The sequence below is a fragment of the Ovis aries genome, chromosome 23, assembly GCF_016772045.2.
Source record: "Ovis aries strain OAR_USU_Benz2616 breed Rambouillet chromosome 23, ARS-UI_Ramb_v3.0, whole genome shotgun sequence".
In the NCBI taxonomy this organism is placed as follows: Eukaryota; Metazoa; Chordata; class Mammalia; order Artiodactyla; family Bovidae; genus Ovis; species Ovis aries.
The window spans coordinates 62,092,841-62,115,078 of record NC_056076.1 but is presented as its reverse complement, the minus strand read 5'-3'; the positions used below and the strand labels follow the sequence as shown (position 1 = coordinate 62,115,078).

Here is a 22,238-nt window from a genome sequence, read left to right as displayed (position 1 = left end):
CTTACCGGACCTGCGGCACAGGTTCGCCACAAGGTAGTCTTATTAAAGGCCGCAAGTGCAAAAGGAGTAAACAGCCATCGGGGACGAAGCACTGCAAGTTCCGGCTCGCCCCAGTTTACGGGAAAACTGAGGAGCAATTTCAGGCAGAAGTTGGTAAGGAAATGTATGCAGTCAAAGAGAACTTGAGTTGCAATACATTAGAACAAACAGAGCCTATGAAGTCGAGAGCGCCAGAGGTCCTGCCAGTTACTGCGCGTTCACGGGTCTCCTACCAGAACACTGAGAGCCGACGCGAATGAACACCCTGCTGACGATGCTGTCTCATGTGTCGGCCTGCAGCCTTGCGGACGCAGGAGACCTTGGACCGGAAGTGCTGATCCCACCCCCGACTCCCGGCCGTGGCTAGCTCTCCACCCCCACAGCAGCCCACCAACCGGCGGGCCCTCACTGCCGCTAGCTGCCATACTGAAGGGTCGCTCTCGCTGGCTTGAGAGTAGAAAAAGAGTCAGAGGGCCTCTAACTTTGAGCTTAATTGCCCGGGTCTCAGGGGTTCCATCTACCATGGTTCTGTGGTTCTGTCTCCTCTCGGATGGCCTGACTCTCTGGCACTCAAAGCAGGGAGGCACCCTACAACCCAAGAGCATCCCCACCAGGGCTCATTCTGTGTTTGCTCCCGGAAGGACTTCACTTGCAATGACTAAGCTGCCTAGACTGGGAAGCCCGCTGCCTGTCCTCGCCTTCCTCTGAGTCAGACTTGGGGAGTTTCATCCAGTCTTTCAGGGGTTTCAGAAAGAAAACAGACTCGTTTTAACTTTTTATTTCGTATTGGGGTACAGCAGATTAACAATGTTGTGATGGTCTCAGGTGAAAAGCAGAGGGACCCAGCCGTACATATAAGAGTATCCCTTCTCCCCAAACCCCCTCCCACCCAGGCTGCCGGGTGACACTGAGCAGGGCTCCCTGTGTTCTGCTATAGGTCCTTGCCAGTGGCCCACCTGTGCAGAGCAGCGTGTGCACGCCCATCCCACACAGACACCGCCTGGGAGACAGCAACACGAGTAGAGAGACGGGTGCCTTAGTTTAGACTGGCCGCTATCTTGTATTTCAGAACTCAGGGGATGGCAGTTGTGGGAAGAAAATAAGGCAGGTTGACACACAGGCGCCTCACCGGGTCCCCTCTCAACCATGCCTTTCCACCCGGCCACATCAACTTGCAATCAGCAGATGTGTCTTCGTTATTCTGATGACCCACTGGCCATCATTCTTAGATTTTAGAATTACTGTGAGTTCTCATCTTTTTTTATATGTATTTATATGTACTTAGGGTGGAAAGCTGGGAAAAGAATTATTACTGGCACAAGATGTACTATTCCTAAATAACTGAAAATAATTATTAGCTTTATAGGGTATGTATTATTGCATTTTTCGATGAAGAGCTTGAAAGTATTTATGTCACTAAAAAAAGTCAGTTGGTAACACATCATACATATTTTATGACAAAAATGTTTTATTCACGAGGAAACATTTTGATCAATGAAAGGTCAGTAGAGATGGCGTTTACTGACTTCAGACAGATTTAAGAATCACACTCTTTATTGTAAATAGATTCATTTTCCCTTCGTGATTAAAATTCTGAAAAATCCCAAAGCAAATGAGAAAATATGCATAGCAAGGGAAAGAATAAGAGCAAGAGCAACACCAGACAATGCCAGACCCACGATACAGGTCAAGGTCAATGTCCGGCTACACGGCCAGGTTAGTGTGGAGCCAGCCCTGGAAACCCTACCCTCAAAAAGGGACCACGGGAGAGACTGTGTTTGATTATCGGAGATAAATCTGACATGTGGGACATGTATTCTGGGCAAAGGACTTGGAAGAACAGCCTCATGTCACCAGTGAGAATGTTTTTATGCTATGAGCGAGTCTGAGCCATGAGGCGCCTGTATGAAGGACACGACAGCTGTCTCTTCCAGCACAGAGAGAACTCGGGGGAGGGCCAGCACAGGAGCAGGCGCAGGCAGCCCACCTCCTCCGGTAAAACCTGCTGCAGCCACACTGCACCAACACAGGGCAGCTGCGAGGGGCGCAGCCACAGGGCAGGGAAACCGGACCACAGTCCGGACCGGAGTCCACCTTTACGGGAGAGTGTCAGTGGTCCTTCCAGAGCATGCAGTTGAGGCAGAGATCAAGAACTCAGACCGACACCTCCGAGAACAAAGGCCCTGGGTCTGCAGTCTTGAACGCTCTGGTGTCTGGCTTTCAGTTGATGGGAAAGGGTTTCCACGAGCACCGTGCCCAGGCCCCAGTGGGCTCTTAGGAGGCCTCTGGGAGGACAGATCAGTCCACCCAGCAGAGGCTGGAGAAGGCACGGGAGGGGCCGCGGTGACCCGCAGGGCACAGCGGGTAAACTTGCATGCTTGAAAGCTTAGGGTGGTGAAAGTTTGGGGAGGGAGCAAGGACCTTTTAGTACTAAAGGACTTAGATGAGACCTGCGACAGGGTGAGAGAAAGGTCAGGAGAAATGCAGACCAACGGCCGGAGGTGGGGAGCGTGGAGTCGTGATGAAATTCAGTCAGCTTTGGATGTTAGCGAAACGCAAATACCCGTGTGATACCAGGGGTGAATCGTATCATCGCTTTCTCCCAGCTCCAAGCACCAGACCGTGTTCCCCTTTCAAGGAGAGCAGACCCTGCCATAGAAGAGAATGGTTTGGGTTTTGTTGTGTCTGATGAAAAAGAGAAAAGGGCGGTTAGCATTAAATGTCTCCCAGGACGGTGAGGACTTTTCCATGCCGACAACCCCACTGGCTGCGACTGCCTGGGTACCATTCTCATCCACCTCCACAAAGGTTTTATGGACAACTTTTGACAGGTACAAACTGGGACTTGGAGAGATTCCAGTAAGGTCAGCCTTCGTTTCATCAAAGATATCCGTGATGCCCATGTCTTGTAGAATAGGGTTGAGATCATAGCTGTCTTCCAGGGTGAACCGAGGGAAGGAGACAGCTACTCTTTTTTCTGACATATTTTCTGAACTGCTCCAGGCCGCGAGTTTTTCGTAAGTGATATTCCTTTCAAGCTACAAGAGGAAGAAAATCACGTTCAAGGTCAGACAATGAGCTTGCAAAGTATGCCCTACAGACTTCAAAGGGGGGCCTGAGTCTATTTCCACCACTGGTAACAATCCTCAAGGTCTTTGCCTCAGAATCCTCTCATTTCATTTAAAAGTCCTCCAAGAAAATCTCTTTCCTCTTTAAAAGATACCAGAAAATTTGGATTCCTCTGTTCTTGGTGTCTGACAGGTTAGTGTTCAATGCCCAGCAAAGCTCATTTGATTACGTCAGGTGAGCTTGACCAATCCTTAATATTCTGAAGTTCAACCTCCTCTTTTATAGAACAGAGAGAATACCACTGGATTTGCAAGGATTAAGCAAACTAATGTGTGTAAAGTACTTCCCATAATGCGCTGCGCTCAGTCACTCAGTCATGTCAGGCTCTCTGAGGCCTCATGGACTGTAGCCCACCAGGCTCCTCTGTTCATGGGATTTTCCAGGCGAGAACAGTGGAGTGGAGGGTCATTTCCTTCTCCAGGGGACCGTCCCAGCCCAGGGGTGGAAGCCGCGCCTCTTGTGTCTCCTGCGTGGCAGGCGAGTTCTTTACCACTGAGCGCCCTGGGAAGCCCCCACATAGTGCCCACGTGATAAGCTTGGAATAAGAGTCGTGATTCTCACTGTCACACCTCTTCCCCCATATCCCTGAATTTCTGTCTCACTTTCTCTCTTCCCCACCCGCACCCCACCAAGCTGGACCTTTATTAATCCCCACTTCACAAGTGCTCTGCTTCCGCATCAGCATCTGCACTGCTGTCCAAGCACGAGGGCCGAGGAAGAGGATCGAGGCAAGGAAGCTCTAACTGAGCTACAGCGAAATAGTGTGAGAAGGGGCCAGTTATCAGGATATTCAGGAGAAAGCAAAAGTTACTTCATTGTTCAATTCTCAAGTTCCTCGGCTTCCAGATCCCTTAGTCTGGAAAAATAACTGCAGAGAACCACAAGATGAGCAAAGAGAGTCCCATCGAATATTTCCGACATTTGTTCTTTAGTTCTCAACAAATGAGAAATAAATATCTCATGAATTCAGATTCGCATGTATTCTCTGATTCTCTGATAGCCCAGATACCATCCTTCCTCAAGACGATATGATGAAATATGGTGTGTGTGTGTGTGTTTGTGTGTGTGTGTGTGTGTGTTAGTCGCTTAGTCGTGCCCGGTTCCTTGCAACCCCATGGACTGTAGCCCACCAGGCTCCTCTGTCCGTGGGATTCTCCAGGCAAGGATACTGGAGTGGGTTGCCATTCCCTTCTGCAGGGCCTCTTAACGACCTAGAAACTGAACCCGGGTCTCCTGCCTTGCAGGCGGACTCTCTACCATCTGAGCCACAGGGGAGCCCCAAAATACGTTGTCGTCATTGTTGCCCGGTCGCTCAGGCGTGTCCACTCTTTGCGACCCCGTGGACTGCAGCTGCAGAGGTGTGCAAATGAAAACCTGCCTCTTCCAGAGCCTTCAGGTTGTCCGCAGAGCCGGACGGCAGCAGCACCACCATGTCGAGCTTCCCCTTCGTGTATGGAAGCTCCAAGATCTGCGCCTTGAGCTCGTCCACGAAGCCGACTCTGAACAGCCCATTCTGGTTCATCATCTTCACGTTCTTCTTTTCACTCTGAGGCAGACAAGGCAGAAAGTCGCGACACGGCCACGAGAAGCTCACAGACCCACACAGTCCCCAGCTTCCCTGAAAACATGGTCCGTCCAGATGAGAAGGGGCTTCCCCCAAAAGTGCAGAGCCACAGGGGTCCAGTCTAATGAAGCCTTCTGCCCACTGACCAGCTGGCCCTTACTTTGCCAACATCCCATCTTTCCATGGTTTTGGTAGGTTCTTCAGCTCCTAAGACCCCTTGTTGGTAGGATGTCCATCCAGGTGTCTACCCACAGCCGCACCAGCTGAAACCAGCCCTGCCAGCTCCCTCGTCCTTACCTGCTCCACCCCAGCCTCTGGCCTCCCGGGATGCTCTATCCCTACGGGCCTGGATGGCCCCACAGAAGCATCAGCGGGAAACCTGGTTAAACACTAAGCTTCTGGGTACTAAATAACAACTCCTGCCACCTGGGCTTCTGCCAGAAGAAAGGGGGCCGTAAGCCTCATGACAGCCTCACAGTACGCGGCAGGTCACCAGCCGCAGAGGAGCACGCGCCGTGCTGGAGAGACCAGCACAGCTATTCTCATGCAGAAAGTTAGAAAACGCATAAGAACAGGCCGATGTGAATGCCATCTCTCTCTCCTGGCGTTACCTAGGCTGACAGATGAACGTATGTTCCCTAGTGGTCTCTCTCTATGCGTGTGTGACACTCATATATAGTTGCAAGTCACACATAACATACAAAATGCAATACATATAATATTGATAATATATATTTGCTCTTTCGAAATAAGGAACATGGGTTTTTGAGGCAAATACACATGCGAATCGTAACGCATGAGTTTGGCTGAGTAACCTTTGCATTTTTCCCCCTGGACTCTTAGGTAGGACTCATAATAACACCTATTTCCGTAAGGAAAAATGCTCAGTGCAGCACCTAGCACAAACTGCTCCATAACCTTTAGGCACCGATTTTCATTAATAAACAAACACTCTGGTAAACGCCAGTCGCGAGCCAGAGACCTAAGTTTAGATGTGAGTATACATCCGCCCATCACTCCGTGGAAACTCTGAATGAATATCTAGAAAACTGTGCTCTGGTACCTCACTTAGAGAGAAAACGGCATCAACCGTGTTTTCGCAGTCAAAATATTTCTCCCATTTGGCCTTGAAGTAGACAGCGTTCACCAGCACCAGCACAGTCTTATTGTTGATACTGTCCTTGCTGAAGAGTTCCTTGATTTTACCTTAAAAAAGTTTCCAGAGAACATCCTAAATACAAATTGTCGCAAAAGTATTCAAGTAGACAGATTTTAAAATGCAGTTTAGTATTCCTAAAACTAAAGTATGTCTCATCCAGGAAGTAATCCAAGAAAACTGGTGGTGGTTTAGTCGCTCAGTCGTGTCCAGCTCATGGACTGTAGCCCGCCAGGCTCCTCTGTCCATGAGATTTCCCAAGCGAACACACTGGAGTAGAAAGCCAGTTCTTTCTCCAGGGATCTTCCTGACCCGGGGTTCAAACCCAGGTCTCTTGCGTTGCAGCTGGATTCTTTAACCAACTGAGCCACCAGGGAAGCCTAATCCAAGAAAACTAAACCCCCAGGAAAGGCAGGCAGGGCAGTTTCAGATTGAAAATATTCTTCCATTTTTGTTGAACTCAAATTTTCACTACACATCACCATCATGCCTTCACTCAGAAAATATATGTGAATCTAAAAGTTGGCAAGAATTAGGATCTTATTTCTCTTTCCCTCTGAATAAACAGACTCTATTCACCTTTTTCTACTGACCCTTAGAGAAACATGGAACTAGCTGACATTCTGCCGGTATTGTACTTGGCTGAAAGGCATCTCACCTTTATGATGGAGCAAAGGAGCAGAAATAAGTACTCACAGCGTCTAAGCATTTTAACTATGTGATACCTGACAACAAGTTTCGGACCCAATCCACACACGAGAGCATCTGGCCCCAACAGACCAGTGATCTGCAAAGCTGGGCTGACTTCTTTCTTTTAAATGGAAAAGAACACCACCTCCAATGTGTTGGGTCTTTCTTACCTTGGGATTGAGATTCCACCCAGAAGTTGATCTCTTGCCTGGATTTTTCAGTGTCTTTCCGAAAATCAACACTTTCGACGGTCGTGTGGTAAAATTGAATCACACCATCTAAGTATTCCTGATAAATTGGGATAAATGGAAATAGTGACATAAAATCATACAATTATGCTAATAGTTTAGGAGTGAAGCAGTCCTGAGAAGCCTAATGAGAAAGAAGTGCCTAGCCATTTATACTGGGCCCTTGGGGCCTCTATCTGCCCCCAGACTTAATTACACAGAGACATTTCATTTCCTGTAGTGTTAATTAAGGGTATAGAATCAGGAGACCCCAGTTCAATTCCTGAGTTGGGAAGGTTTCCTGGAGGTCATGGCAACCCACTCCAGCGTTCTTGCCTGGAGAATCCCGGGGAGAGGAGGCTGGGGGGCTACAGTCCGTGGGGTCACAAAGAGTCGGACACGACTCAGTCACTAAGCACAGCACAGCACAGACAGCAAGCAACTTCAGAGGCTTTGCTGAAACGCGCTTTCAGTTGCTAGGAATTAGAACACAGATTAATTGTACTGGACAGAGTTTCTAGTCACAGTGATGAAAACGTTTTGGAAATAGGGTAATCATTACACAACACCGTGAATGTAACTAATGCCACCGAATTGCATACTTAGAAATGGTTAAAATGGCAATGTTTATGCTATAGATATTTTACCACAATTTTAAGGAATTTTGTAACGTAATATACCGAAATCACTGCTGTGAGCATTTTTAATAAGTGAGTTGTATTTTATATGAATTTATATTTCAATAAAGCTAGTTTTTAAAAAATCATATAAAATCTCATTTCCATTACAAGAGAACATACTAATTTTGGTCCCAGGACGCGACCCCGCCCCTTAAACACGCCCCTGACGCTCGTGTCCCGCCTGTGCCTTGCTCACGCCCACTCACGCTCACTGAGGCTCACTCGCTCTCTCTAGTGGCGAGGGAGGAAACTGAAGCCCGGATTCAGCAGCGTCTTTCTCTAGTTCCAAAGCCTTTAGCCACAGAGACAGAACTTGCGCCTTTTGGCTCCAGTCAGTCTCCTTCGGCGACACTGCACCGCATCTTAAAATGAGTACAACTTCATAGGGAGGCGGCCTGATCGCGGCATAAAAGGGGGTTTTAGAGAAGCGCCTTGAGCGGTGAGGGAGGGACCAGCTGGGAGAGGAGCTACCAGTGCCTCTACCGGGCACCGTGAGTGGGAAAGACCGTCAAGGTCACGGGAGAGAGCACCCTTACCAAACCCACACGAGCTCCAGGCCTGCAGAGGCTGTCAGCCACGTGGCCCGCCCCGCCCCGCCGACTCCCGGCCGCCAGGGGGCCTCCTAGAGCAGGCAAGAGGGAAACCGCGAGGAGGGCGACAGAAGGTGTCGGGGAGAGGCAGGTCCTGGACATCCCGCGCCACTTCTCCTGTCAGAGGGTTGGGCTCTAGACAGCAGGTGAGAGACCCAGCTCCCTGATGGTTTTGAAATGGTAAGTCAGAGGGTGGTTTTAATCAGCAGTCAACTCACCGGGCAGATTGGGAATTCTCGCTCCCCGTAAAGCCTGTTGGCAATACTCAGGGTATAGTCGACTTTGATCCTGGCTAATTTGGAGAGAAGCTGCCCGAAATAGCAGCTGAGCAGTCCGCTCTCATCCTTTGAAGACTCGGTCTAACAAAAGAAGTGAAACGTGATCTTAAATAAAACGCGGTAAAGCCTCCTGAAGCAAGCTGTCATTTCACGTTGTCACCAGGTGGGGGCGCAAGCGGAGACGCCGCGAGGGACGGAGGGTGGGCGTGGTCCCTGTCCTGGAGCCCACGTGGGATCAAGATCAGGCGGGAAATACAGAAATGGGGACTCCACAAAGCACACTGCATTTTGGATGAGTGTGCCTTGTTTTTCTCTGTTTTCAAAGCGAGTCAAGAAAGAATCTTAAACTTCCTAACGTAGGAGGATATATAAACTGGAGAATATCTTTACAGTTCCTGGCATAAGACAACCCATACAAACCTTCAGTGTCAGCAGATTCCAGCAGGAAACAGAAGCGGAGGGCGTCGTGGGGAGCTGCTTCCCCCACCCCATCCTCCTCAGCCTAGCTCCATCCTGGGAGACCGTGGCCTGTAACCCTAGGTGAGTCCTGGGACTACGGTCTGAGCTTCTTTACCCTACACAGACGATTCTAGATCCTACTCTTTACAGCCAAGGACACACAAGATGCGTAATCAGAAAGGAATTGGGTCATTTGGGATTACTGCTGCGGCTGTGGCTGCTGAGGTCTGCCAGGATCTCACAAAGGAGAAACGACTGTGGTCTCACACAGGACAGCCCAGAGGAGCGCTTTGGATGGAGGGGCAGAGGTCGTGGTGGCCCACCTGCAGCGTCAGGGACCCCGTCACTTCCTTCTTCCCTTCCAGGTTGCTGTCACCAGGCCCTTCTTGCTCTGCTTTTTTCAGGCAGGGATCCGGCTTGTTCCCTTTATTCTGGGAAAATTCGCTGAAGTGCAGTACCTGTGCGAGAGTGAAGATGGGGTCTTTCAGACCGCACAAACAGCTTCAGAAACATTTTTATAGTGGCAATGATAAGGGTTACAGAGTTAGACAAAATAATCACTGATGGTCTAACTGGGGAAAGACAGAGTGGGACGCGCTAAGAGAGCAGCATGGAGGCAGGTATATTCCCTCATGCAAGTTAGACAGCCTGGGAGAACTTGCTGTCTGACCAGGGAGCTCAGCCTGGGGCTCTGTGGCAGCCGAGAGGGGTGGGAGAGAGGGGACAGTGTATACTTGTGGCTGATTCATACTGATGTTCGGCAGAAACCAACGCAATATTGTAAAGCAGTTATCCTCTAATTAAAAGTAAATTAAAAAAGAGAAAGGTGCATGTCTCTTTTGACCCAGGCTGTGAAGTGGGAGGATGGGAAGTAAACAGAACGCCACGCCCCTGCACTTAAGAAAGAATGCAGCCAAGCAATAAGAATAATAAAGATTATCAAGCATCCACAAATCGCACTTGGCTATGAGGTGGCCTGAACTGACTAGAAGTGTAAAATACACATCAGATTTTGAAGACTTAGTATGAAAAAAGAGAATATAAAATATTTTATTTAAATGTTTTAACTGATTGCATGTTGATCTGATAATATTTTCAAGGTATTGGGTTAAATAATATATATTATTAAAATTAGTCTCATCTATTTTTATACTTCCTTAGCATGGCTACTAAAAAGTATTTAACTACATATGTGGCTTAGATTATATTTGTGTTAGACGGCGCTGACCTAGAGCTTCAAATCAGTAGAGCAGAAGATAAGTTATCCAGAGCTTTGCAGAAAAATGGGAGACAAGGGGGGGCATCTGGCATCGTCAGGGTAGGTCTGCTGTGACACCCAAGAGCCTGGAGAAGGAGCATCTGAAACCTGGCCTGGAGGATGCGGACTGCACTCTAGCCGAGTGTGGCTAATGGAATAAGGGGTGTGTGTGTGTGTGTGCGCGCACGCGCACGCTAAGTTGTGTCCGACCCTTTGTGATCCCATGGATTGTAGCCCGCCAGGCCTCTCTGCCCATGGGGTTTCACAGGCAAGAACACTGGAGTGGGTTGCCATTCCCTTCTCCAGGGGACCTTCTGGAGAAGACTGAGCCTGCACCTCCTGCATCCCCTGTGTGGGCAGATTCTTTACCACTGAGCCGCCTGGCGTGGGATAACACGCCAAGTCAGAGCACCTGAGTAAAGCAGCGTGGCCCCAGCGCCTGCTGCCTCAGTGCAGTGCTCCACGCTTCCATTTCAGGGGCACAGCTGTGCGCACACCGAACCTCTGCCCTCTGGACTCGAGCGGGGAATCGTAAGGCCGGCCTCGGGGGCCTGTGGCTTACTGGAGGGCATTCGTTCATTGTACACATTTGCACTGGGTTGCTGCCCTAGGACAGAGTCCTGCCCTCTGAGAGGGTACATTCTAGTGGGAGAGGGGTGAAATAGCAATTAATTACTCTAGGCAGTATGTCAGAAGATGGAAAATGCATGTAGGGGAAAGCAGCTGGGACAAGAGGGAATCTCACAGTGTTGGGGGTCAGTATGCAGCCTTAAGGGGCTTCCCTGGTGCCTCAGATGGTAAAGAATCTGCCTGCAGTGTGGGAGACCCAGGTTCAATCCCTGCGTCAGGAAGATCCTCTGGAGAAGGGAACAGCTACCCACTCCAGTATTCTCTTGCCTGGAGGGTCCCATGGACAGACGAGACTGGAGGGCGATAGTCCATGGGGTCACAAAGAGTAGGACAGGACTGAGCAACTAACACACACTCACACACACACACACACACACACGCAGCCTTAGACTGAGAAATCAAAGTCAGTCTGTTTGAGAAGGTGGACTCTGGTCACAGTCCAGAAGTGGAGGTTAAGTTCTAGGTCAGTCACCTAGGGGCGTGGGATGGAGCAAAGGCCCTGAAGCAGAAGTGGGTGTGGATTTCCCAAGGAAGGGGTGGCCAGAGAGAGGGGAGGCGAGGGAGAGAGTCACCAGGTTACCCAGAACCCGGACCCCCAAACCCTCACAGGCTTCTGTCATTAGGGAGATGGAAGCCCCGGTTTTGAGTCAACAGGAAACAGGATCTGACTCTGGTTTTAAGGGATCTTCCTGGCACCAGGGTTGAGAATGCTGACAGTGGAAGGGAGGCCACTCGAGAGGAATCTGGGTCCAAGCATCAGGCAGGCGTCAGGGAGGCAGTGGGGAGGCCGAAGCCTTAGACACATCTCACAAGAAAAGCCAGCCGTCCTTTCTGACAAACTTGATGTGCAGCGAGAGAGAAAGTCAAGGAGGGCACCAGAATCTTTCACCACTGGATACATAGCTGGTGCTTAATACATTTTTATTTAATGGAATGAGTGAGAGAGAAAACACACGCACATATTAAAAATACTGGCGATATCGGTATCAATAATTACATAGAGAAAACGACCAGCCATGTAGACAGTCGGGAAAGAGCTGCCGACAATGCAGATAGAAGATGTGGGTCGATCCCTGCGTCAGGAAGATCCCCCGGAGAAGGGAATGCAACCCACTCCAGTACTCTTGCCTGGGAAATCCCTGGCGGGCTCCAGCCAATGAGGCTGCAAAGAGTCAGACGCGACTGGAGTGGCTGAGCACGCATGCAGACAGACAGACAGAGGCGGGAGAGCAGCTGTCAGGTAGGCGAGATGGAGCGGGCGTCCTCAGGGACCCGGGGGCGCCCCTGAGCCCGGAAGGACGGTCGGACTGAAGAGAAAGCAGGGCGTGCCGTAAATGAATCTGGGAGCAAATGCAGTTCCCAGCAAGCCCAGGGCGCAGGGAACAGTCAGGCCTGCCAAGGGTCGGGCGACTCTGCGCCCGGACGCGGAGCGCGGTGCGCACCTGGTCGATCTGGCGCGCGCTGCCGCTCCTGGCCCCCAGGCGGACCATGCCGAGCGCGGCCGAGAGGCTCAGCGGGCAGAAGAAGATGTTCTTCCGACAGTCACCTGTGCTGATCTTTTGGAACAGATCAAAGCAAAACTTGGTATTTGCTGCGATGAGAGAGTCCATTGTGAGTCTGATGACTGTCTGAAACAAGAAAGCAAAACAAAAGAGAGAAAACCGACCATCAGGGCTGTGGGTCAGCAGCTGTCGCTTCAAACGCCCAAGATACGACTGCACACCGTTAGTCGCCGTGTCGTTAAAAGCTGGAAAACTGAGGTCATTATCCTCATGGTATATGCACAGAGATGTGGATGGTGACATTGATTCAGATAGACATCTATATTCGTTAAGTGGCATGAATTGCTACAAACCAGGTGACTCAAATAACAAAAATGGATTTTCCCACGGTTCTGGAGGCCAGAAGGCCAAAACCAAGGAGTCCTTCGGAGACTCTCAGGGAGGGTCCGCCCCCTGCCTCTCTCCCAGCCCCCTGGCAGCAGCCCTTGGCCTGCGGAGACATCACTCTGACCTCGGCCCCCATCTCCCCGTCGCGTTCTTCCCCGGGTGTGTCACGGACAGACACTCACCTTTGGTTTAAGGCTCACCCTAATCCTGCACAAACTCACCGTAACTTGTTTACACCTGCAAAGACCCTACTTCATGTAAGGCCTCGGTCGCAGGTACCAGGGATTAGCGTTTAAGCATCTTTAGGGAAGTTCCACCTACTTTGTTGTAGAACTGCCTTTAATCAGGTCAATAAAGTCAAAGGCTACCATTTCCCCAAGGTCAAGTTGACAACCAAGGCCATTCCACCTCCTCCTAAGTGTTTCCCCAGTTCCCTCCCCTCTGTGTTTTACAACGTCAGAAACATCCAGCTGGTCATCCAGGGCCGTGTCCATTGGAACATTCTCACCTCCTGACTCATTCCACATGCAGCCTAGAGGACATGGGGCTCTGAAGTCATTGGCATTGTTCAAGATAATAAGCCTTGAAAGATCTTGGGAGGTTTAGAATTCATTAGTGGCTCTAAACCTTGCCCACCAAAAGTCTATTCCAGAAGAATCAAGAGACTCTTAGGAAGCCTTCAGCTTGGACCCCTCCCTCTCGGATGAGATGTCCTTTCTTCTGCCTTTTTGCCTGTGACTATTGTGGTGTTCCAAGATGGAGACGTAAGCCCTCTTATTTGTGTTTTTACCACTAGACTTGAGGCCCACAGTGAATGAAGTGAAGTCGCTCAGTCATGTCCAACTCTTTGCGACCAGTGGACTGTAGCCCACCAAGCTCCTCTGTCCATGGGATTCTCCAGGCAAGAATACTGGAGTGGGTTGCCATTTCCTTCTCCAGGGGATCTTCCCAACCCAGGGATCGAACCCAGGTCTCCCGCACTGCAGGCAGACATTTTAACCTCTGCGCCACCAGGGGAGCCCTCAGTGAGTATTACCCAGGTCTCCCGCACTGCAGGCAGACATTTTAACCTCTGCGCCACCAGGAGAGCCCTCAGTGAGTGTTAGGAATAGTTACTGCATCTTTGGCATCTTCCCAGTTGAGACCTTTTTTTTTAATTTTATTTTTGCATTTTTCGTTGACCAGTCTTGTCTGACTCTTAGCGACCCCATGAACTGCAGCCCACCAGGCTCCTCCGTCCATGGGAGTTTCCAGGCAAGAGCACTGGAGGGGTGCCATCGCCTTCTCCGAAGTGAGATACTGTCGCTCCCTTTTTAGAGATGACGAAACGGAGGAATTAAATCCCACTTGCGGACTTCTCGGGTGTTCCAGTGGTTAGGAATTCTGTTACCAGTGTCAGGGACACGGGTTCAGTCCCTGCTCCGGGAAGACCCACCGTGCCTCGAGAAGCTGGGCCCGAGAGGCGATGACTGCGCCGCTGCCCCTCGAGCCTGTGCCCCACACAGGAAGCCGCCTCCACCCACCGCAGCCAGAGACTGCCCGCGTGCAGCAACGAAGGCCCAGCACAGCCAAAGTAAGTCAGTCGGTTTTTTAAAACTTCCATGGATTTATCCAGATCGAGCGCCCCCTCTGCTATATTCACTAGCTCTGCTAAGCTGCCCTTCGATGCCGGACCTGCTGACCACATGCTTGTCTGCTGCATGAGGGCACTTTCTCCTCTTGCTTTAGCTTTCGGTCCATTTCTAATGTCACATTTTTTTCTGCCAAATTTATCCATAACTGTGTTTCTCATTTTGTGCTATTAATACTGGGTTCCAGTAAAGTTTCCAAGAAACATATGTTCCTGGTGCGTCTGGAAATTCAATAATGCCTCACACCTCAGAAAGCTAAACTTGGTGTGTTGAAAAATGTCTTCACCTCCAACACATTCTGCCTATAAGCGCAGTTCATGTAGTGACAAGTCGACTAAGAAAGTAGAGAAATCAAATAAATTTTTAAATATATGAGTTGAGGGGATTTCACAGGCTTTTGTAAATCATAAAATTTTGGATAAAAAATAGCCTTATGTTTTTTAAACCCTTGGCTGTACAACCAATGTTGATATCTGATCAAAATCTTTGGAATGGGAACTTCCCTGGAGGTCCAGTGGTTAAGACCCTGCACTCTCAATGCACAGGGCGTAGTTTCAATCCCTGATCAGGGAACTAAGATCCCGAATGCCACACAGCCTAGCCAAAAAAAGAGTTTGGTATCAAGGGAGGGGAGGGTCATGGACATTCTGGCTATTTATTCCCTGCTATTAAAAGAAGATTTGAGACAGGCAATATTGAAGAGAAAAATGGACTTGGATTAAAAGACTGAATGATCCCAACCCAGCCCTTGGCTCCCAGCTGTTTGCACAGCATCACCTTGTTCCCTGGTGTGGATGTGGCCCAGAGTGAAAGGGTGTTGCTTTCTGGCATGACAACGCACAGACCTCAACAATTAGTGTCTTATCTGCTTTAAAAAGAGCAGAGTTGTTCATGCCGGCCACTCCCTTCTTCCCCAGATTAAAAAAATAAACGAGGCCGGCAGAGGTGAGGGAACCCGTACACAATGACACACTGGCGGAGAAGAGATGAGGCTGAGCCCTCCCCCGCCTGTGCCTGTTCTCACCGAATGTACTGCTTTGGGCCCTCATTTCTCATTCTAGAATTATCTTTACTCTGTGAGCTGCAGAGCAGCCCCACCCCAGCCCCCCACCCCCACCCACCCCCACCACCAAACTCTCTCTGCCCATTTGTGCATAAAGAACAAGGAATCTGGATTTCCCTGGTGGCCCAGGGGCTAAGAACCTGCCTGGCAATGCTGTGAACTAAGATTCCCCGTGCCACGGAGCACCTGAGCCCTTGTGCAACTACGGAGCCCACAGGCCACAACGAGGGAGTCCGTGTGCTTCAGTGAAAGGTCTCACATGACGCCACCAGGACACAATACAGCCAAATGAATAAGTAAATATTTAAAGGAAAGAACGTGGAATCTGCACGCAATTTCGTGAACTTTGGCTGAGTTCCCTACCGTGGCCCCAACGACTAGCTTGTGCTTTCCTTCCCTGAGCTCTAACCGAGTCAGCTGTGACGGCAAGAAGGCTGTGACAGACCTGGACAGCATGCTAGAAACAAGGAACATTACTTTGCCAACAAAGGACCATCTAGTCAGAGCTCTGGTTTCTGCAGAAGTCATGTACAGATGGGAGAGTTGGACCATAAAGAAGGCTGAGTGCCAAAGAGTTGATGCTTTCAAACTGTACTGAAAAAGATTTTTGAGAGTCCCTTGGACTGTTAGGAGATCAAAAGAGTCAATTCTAAAGGAAATCAGTCCTGAATATTCATTGGAACGACTGATGCTGAAGCTGAAGCTCCAGTACTTTGGCCACCTGATGCGAAGAACTGACTCATTAGAAAAGACCGTCATGCTGGGAAAGACTGAGGGCGGGAAGAGAAGGGGACGACAGAGAATGAGATGGTTGGATGTCAACACTGACTCAATGGACATGAGTTTGAGCAAGCTCCGGGAGATAGAGAAGAATGGGAAAGCCTGGCGTGCTGCAGTCCATGGGGTCGCAAAGAGTTGGACACGACTGAGAGACGGAACAGCAACAACCCCATAGGCCAGTCCCGAGCTTCCACAGCAGACAGCAGAGCTTCACACCACCTCCCCTCCCAGGGCAGTGATGAGAGGGCAGTAAGAGAAGGGTGCCCTCAGGGCGACAGCGAATATCGCTGGCTCTGTGTGAGCATCTATAATAGGGAGAACCCTTCTGCCTTCATGTGAAAGTGAAGTGAGAGTCGCTCAGTCTGTCCGACTCTTTGAGACCCCATGGACTTACACAGTCCATGGAATTCTCCAAGACAGAATACTGGAGTGGATACCCTTTCCCTTCTCCAGGGGATCTTCCCAACCCAGGGGCCAAACCCAGGTCCCCCACATTGCAGGCGGATTCTTTACCGGCTGAGCCACAAGGGAAGCCCAAACGCGGCTCAGTCCTGTGCAACTCTTTGCGACCCCAAGGACTGCAGCCCACCAGGCTCCTCCGTCCATGAAATTTTCCAGGCAAGAGTCCTGGAGTGGGTTGCCATTTCCTTCTCCAGGGGATCTTCCCAACCCAGGGATCGAACCCGGGTCTCCCACATTGCAGGCGGACACTTTTGCCCTGTGAGCCACCTGGCTTTATACAAAACTCTAAAATATGGAAAACAAGAACACTGAATAGCTTCATTAAATGACATATGGCAGTCATCTTTGAGGGTCTTTTTAATTTTAAAATTAGAAACTGGCTAAATCTGGCAATAATCTAATTTTTTGATGAACAAGCATTTATGAAGTGCTCCCACTGGCTTAGTCACTGAGTATGAAAAGATAAATTGAACAAGACAGTTTCTGCCTTTGAGAAATCCGCGCTGTTTTGCAGAACAGGCTTCCCTGGTGGCCCAGTGGTAAGCACCCACTGCCAGTGCAGGAGACTCGGGTTCGATCCCTGGGTTGGAAGACCTGCTGGAGAAGGAAGTGCAGCCCACCCCAGTGCTCCTCCCTGGGAAGTCTCGTGCACAGAAAGGCTTGGCGGACGGCAGCCCCTGGGGCCACAAAGGGTCAGAAGGCTGACCTACTAACACTTCAGGTACATGCGTGTTCCATATGACATACACATGCATACATACACACATACATACACATACATACATATGTAATAAACATTACATAGTTTATTTTAATTATCTTGATTTTTAAAATTGAAGCTTGGTTGTTTGCAATGTTGTATTGATTTTGGGTGTATGACACAGTGATTCAGCTATATGAGTGGATTATTTTTCAGGTTCTTTCTTCTTAGAGTTTACTACAAACCTATGACTACTACAAACCTATATGCAGGTCAAGAAGCAACAGTTAGAACTGGACATGAGCAACAGACAGGTTCCAAACTGGGAAAGGAGTTCGTCAAGGCTGTATATTGTCACCCTGCTTACTTAACTTACATGCAGAGCACGTCATGCGGAATACCAAGCTGGAGGAAGCACAAGCTGGAATCAAGATTGCCGGGAGAAATATCAATCACCTCAGATACGCAGATGACAGCACCCTTATGGCAGAAAGCGAAGAGGAACTAAAGAGCCTCTTGATGAAAGGGAAAGAGGAGAGTGAAAAAGTAGCCTTAAAATTCAATATTCAGAAAACTAAGATCATGGCATCTGGTCCCATCACTTCATGGCAAATAGACTGGGAAACAATGAAAACAGTGACAGACTTTATTTTGGGGGGGGGCTCCAAAATCACTGCAGATGGTGACTGCAGCCATGAAATTAAAAGATGCTTGCTCCTTGGAAGAAAAGTTATGACCAATCTAGACAGCATATTTAAAAGCACAGACATTACTTTGTCAGCAAAGGTCCATCTAGTCAAAGCTATGGTTTTTCCATTAGTCATGTAGGGATGTGAGAGCTGGACTATAAAGAAAGCTGAGCACCGAAGAATTGATGCTTTTGAACTGTGGTGTTAAAGAAGACTCTTGAGAGTCCTTTGGTCAGCAAGGAGATCCAACCAGTCCATCCTAAAGAAAATCAGTCCTGAATATTCATTGGAAGGGCTGATGCTAAAGCTGAAACTCCAATACTTTGGCCACCTGATGCAAAGAACTGACTCACTGGAAAAGACCCTGATGCTGGGAAAGATTGAAGGCTGGAGAAGGGGACAACAGAGGATGAGATGGTTGGATGGCCTCACTGACTTGATGGATATGAGCTTGAGCAAGCTCGGGGAGTTGGTGATGGACAGGGGTAGCCTGGTGTGCTGCAGTTCATGGTGTCGCAAAGAGTCGGACATGCCTGAGCGACTGACTGTAAAATAGCGATTCTGTTTCCCCGTTGGGTCCTTGTTGGTTGTCTATTTTATATGTAGTAGCGTATATATGTACATAGCTTTTTGAAGTTACACAATTTTAAAGTTTGCTGTAAATATATTACTAAACATGGCAATTAATTTTTAGGCATTGCAAGTTTGTGTTTAACACAAGGGCTAAGATTATATTCAAACTTCAAGAGTAACATCACAGTGAAATCTGGCTCCAGATACAAACAGGACGAGTTCCCCAAACATTAACAGGAAGTACTTTATATCTAATCTAGAAAAGATCCACCACACAAGAGGCGTCTGTTTGGCTAGGCCCGAATCTAAAGGCTGGTTGCTGATGTAAGCTGCCGCTTACTAAACTACAACTTGAAAAACTAGCGCATAATTTACCTCAGTCGTCAGTATCTTTAGACTTGAAACAACTTTTTAGGAGAGAAAGGTCCCGCAAAAATCTATTCAGCTCAAGAAATTAGCACTACCTTCACCCATGATGACTTTGTAATAATAGCTACCACTTCATTTGAGCCTTCAGTGTGACCAGCATTTCATCAACGTTGTCTGTAGTTCTCAAAATATCTCGTAAGTCTGGAAATTATCTTCATTGTACACCCAGCCATTAAGTGATGCAGCTGGTGTTCAAACCAGTCAGCTCAGCCCAAGTTCAAAGCCTCGCTCTTTCCTCCTGCATCTCGCTGCCCGTGGTCACAGATGACACTCTTGCTCCAAAGCAAAACTGAACACTCTATAATGACTGTATGGGGAGAGAATCTAAGAAAGAGTAGGTACCAGTGAATGTGCGGCTTCTCCAGCGGCTCTCGCGGTAAAGGACCCGCCTGCCAGTGCAGGAGACGCAGGAGGCCTGGGTTCGGTTCCCGGGTTGGGTCCCTGGGTCAGGAAGATCCTCTGGAGGAGGGCATGGCACCCCCCTCCAGTGTCCTTACCTGGAGAATCCCATGGACAGGGGAGCCTGGGGGGTTACAGTTCATGGGGTCGCAAAGAGTCGAACATGATTCAGTGACTAACCACCACCACCATAGCTGGCAGGAGGTGTTATTGGGACTTAAATATGAAATTGTGTAAATCAGTCTGGATTTGAGATAAAAGGGTTTGCAGTCTTGCAATCCCAATCTACATTTACGACCCATTTACACAGACTTCAATGCAATGTGGAAAAGACTTTCCAGCAAATATTCAATCCGGAGGAGAAGTCCTGGGTAGATCACAGGAGTCTTGGAAGGACAGACAAACTAATTCCTGAGTTGCCCAAGGGCAGAGAGGTCAGCTCAGAACAGCCCCGGTGGGTGCCATGCTGGGTGGTCCTTTTCTACAGCCCAGGTCCCCACTCAGCGACACCAACAGAACATGCACCTGCTGGAGGCACCTTCCTGCCATTGGGCGCGTGCTGGGTCACTTGGTGTGGCCATTTTTAAAACTAATGTTTTCACTGGAATTAGTCGATTTGCAATGTTGCGTTTGTCACAGGTGTACTGAGCCAGGTACACATATACATATACGTTTGCTTGCTGGCTAAGCTGCTTCAGTCGTGTCCAACTCTGTGTGACCCCGTGGACCGTAGCCCGCCAGGCTCCTCTGTCCCTGAGATCCTCCAGGCAAGAACACTGGAGTGGGTCACCACGGCCTCCTCCAGGGGATCGTCCTGACCCAGGGATCCCACGTCTCCCGCATTTGCAGCCAGATTCTTTACTGCTGAGCCGCCAGGGAGGCCAGCCATCGCTGGTGCTACTGAGCAAGTTTAATTCAGGGGAAAAAAGATATCACTTTGATAATAATAACAAAGTATCATAGTTTTCCTATAATACTTCCCAGGTGAGTGACTTGTTATTTAACCTCTAACGAAGCAGAAGAAGAACTTTGATTCTCAAATTCAAATCTGTTTTACAAATGGCAGAATGTCAGTAATGAGGTACTTCCATCTGCACAATAAATTGGGGGGGGGGGTTGTTTGTTTTTTACTTTTGTTTAATTTTTATTGAAATACAGGTGATTTTAAATGTTCTGTTAGTTTCAGAAGTTCAGCAAAATGATTCAGTTACGTGCATACATATATCTATTTATTCAGGGGCATCCCTGGTGGCTCAGACGGTAAAGAATCTGCCTGCTATGCAGCAAACCCTTAGATTCTTTTTTTTTATAGGTTATTACAAGATATTGAGAATGGTTCCCAGGGCCAAACAAGTTCAATAAATTTGAATTTTGCTCTCACAATACTGACAAATCAATTGCCTTTATTTTTCCGTGTGCTTTCTAATCTTGCAACCATCTGTATATATGAAACATGCCTTTACCTGATCACGTGGAGCGCACACATTTGTATGTTTGTTCCCCTTGTCACCCACCTGCAGTGAGATTCTTTACCACTGAGTAGAGATCCCTGGGTTCCAGCCCTGGGTCAGGGAGATCCCCTGGAGAAGGAAATGGCAACCCACTCCAGTATTCTTGCCTGGAGAACCCCATGGACAGAGGAGCCTGGGGGCCTCCAGGCCACAAGGTCACAAAGAGTCAGACACAGCTTAGCAACTGACCACCTGGTCAGCACGGTCAGCAACTGACCACACGCTGAGCACACGTCTTTGCTTCCAAAGCATAATTCTCTCGAGGGTAGGTTCCATTTTTTTCATTCATCTTTGTATCCCATCATAAAGAATGATGGCATATATGAGCACTTGCTAAATTTTTATAGATTTATTAGCTATCATTTACTTATTTTCCATTGCAAGCAATTGTAATGCTTGAAATATTAGATGACAATTATTTATTATTAACTGTATACATTCTGCAGGCAGCTATAATCAATAGATATTATATAATAGAATCAACTTCTGATTAAGTTCCTACTATATTAGAAATTATTCACTTATTAAAATATGATTTCCTTTAAAGTGAAAATTTTAAAGCTTAGATTAAACAGATTTCCTAACAACCCAAAACATTGAGTGAAATTATTCTTACCTATATAGAATAGAAAGAAAAAAGTTATATTCCCAAATTATTCCATGACTTATAATTTTTATAATTTCCACAAAGCTATTAAGAACCCAAGAATGAAATTCTAAGTTCACATAGGTGATACCATTCTACTGGAATAAATATAAAGCCTGGTTATAATTAAGTAAATGATAAACAATTCTTACACAAGAAATACTTGTGAGAGATACAGGTGTTGCCACATTCACAAAAAATTCAAACCATCGTAAAACAAATTGCTCTGTTTTAAAAGATATTTGGTTTAATAAAAATAAAATTACACAGCTTTTGATTTCAATCAAGTCAGCTTTGGGTTTCGATCATTTAATGTAAAATTCCAGTGCAATGTTCATCACAAAAAACAATAGGTAAGGCTAGCATTTACCTTCTTGCCTTCAGAGTTGCTCCTAACAGCTGGCCAGGTAAGTTTCAATCCACACCCTGTCAGGAACGGAAATATATGAACTCTGCGCCTCCCACACTGGCTCTCCTCCAAGCACCCTTTGGCATCCGGGGTGCAGCTGTCATTGATGAACAACCAAAAAAAAAGAAACCAAAGAAAAGGAATGTGCGTCCCACATCTTTAAACAAATTCTCACGCTCTGTGTCTTCAGCTAAATTAAACATTTAGCTTACTATTTGCATATTTCCTTTGATCTTTCTAACTGGGTCTCTTCATAGAGACCTCACAGTAACTGCTGAACGGTACCTTCCAACCCGACCCTTACACTGGATCAAGATGCAGAGAGCCGCTCCACTTTACCCCCATGTCTTGGACATT

General features: G+C 48.2%; 1 protein-coding gene across 3 annotated transcripts; it reads right to left on the bottom strand.

Moving 5' to 3' along the window:
* Nucleotides 1-1,487: 1,487 nt before the first annotated feature.
* SERPINB12 (serpin family B member 12) lies at nucleotides 1,488-21,888 on the bottom strand. 3 transcript variants are annotated; one of them, XM_027960818.2, is made up of 8 exons: nucleotides 21,843-21,888; nucleotides 12,143-12,328; nucleotides 9,136-9,270; nucleotides 8,294-8,434; nucleotides 6,749-6,866; nucleotides 5,796-5,938; nucleotides 4,547-4,714; nucleotides 1,488-3,077 (listed from the first exon to the last, which is right to left on the bottom strand). In XM_027960818.2, exons 2-8 carry the CDS (start codon nucleotides 12,308-12,310, stop codon nucleotides 2,673-2,675), a joined length of 1,278 nt encoding a protein of 425 aa, XP_027816619.1. In that variant the 5' UTR covers nucleotides 12,311-12,328; nucleotides 21,843-21,888; the 3' UTR covers nucleotides 1,488-2,672. The 3 variants fall into 3 exon arrangements, with proteins under 3 accessions (XP_027816619.1, XP_042095086.1, XP_060261301.1); XM_042239152.1 differs by having other exon boundaries at nucleotides 12,143-12,324; XM_060405318.1 differs by lacking the exon at nucleotides 12,143-12,328.
* Between the last annotated feature and the right edge of the window lie 350 nt (nucleotides 21,889-22,238).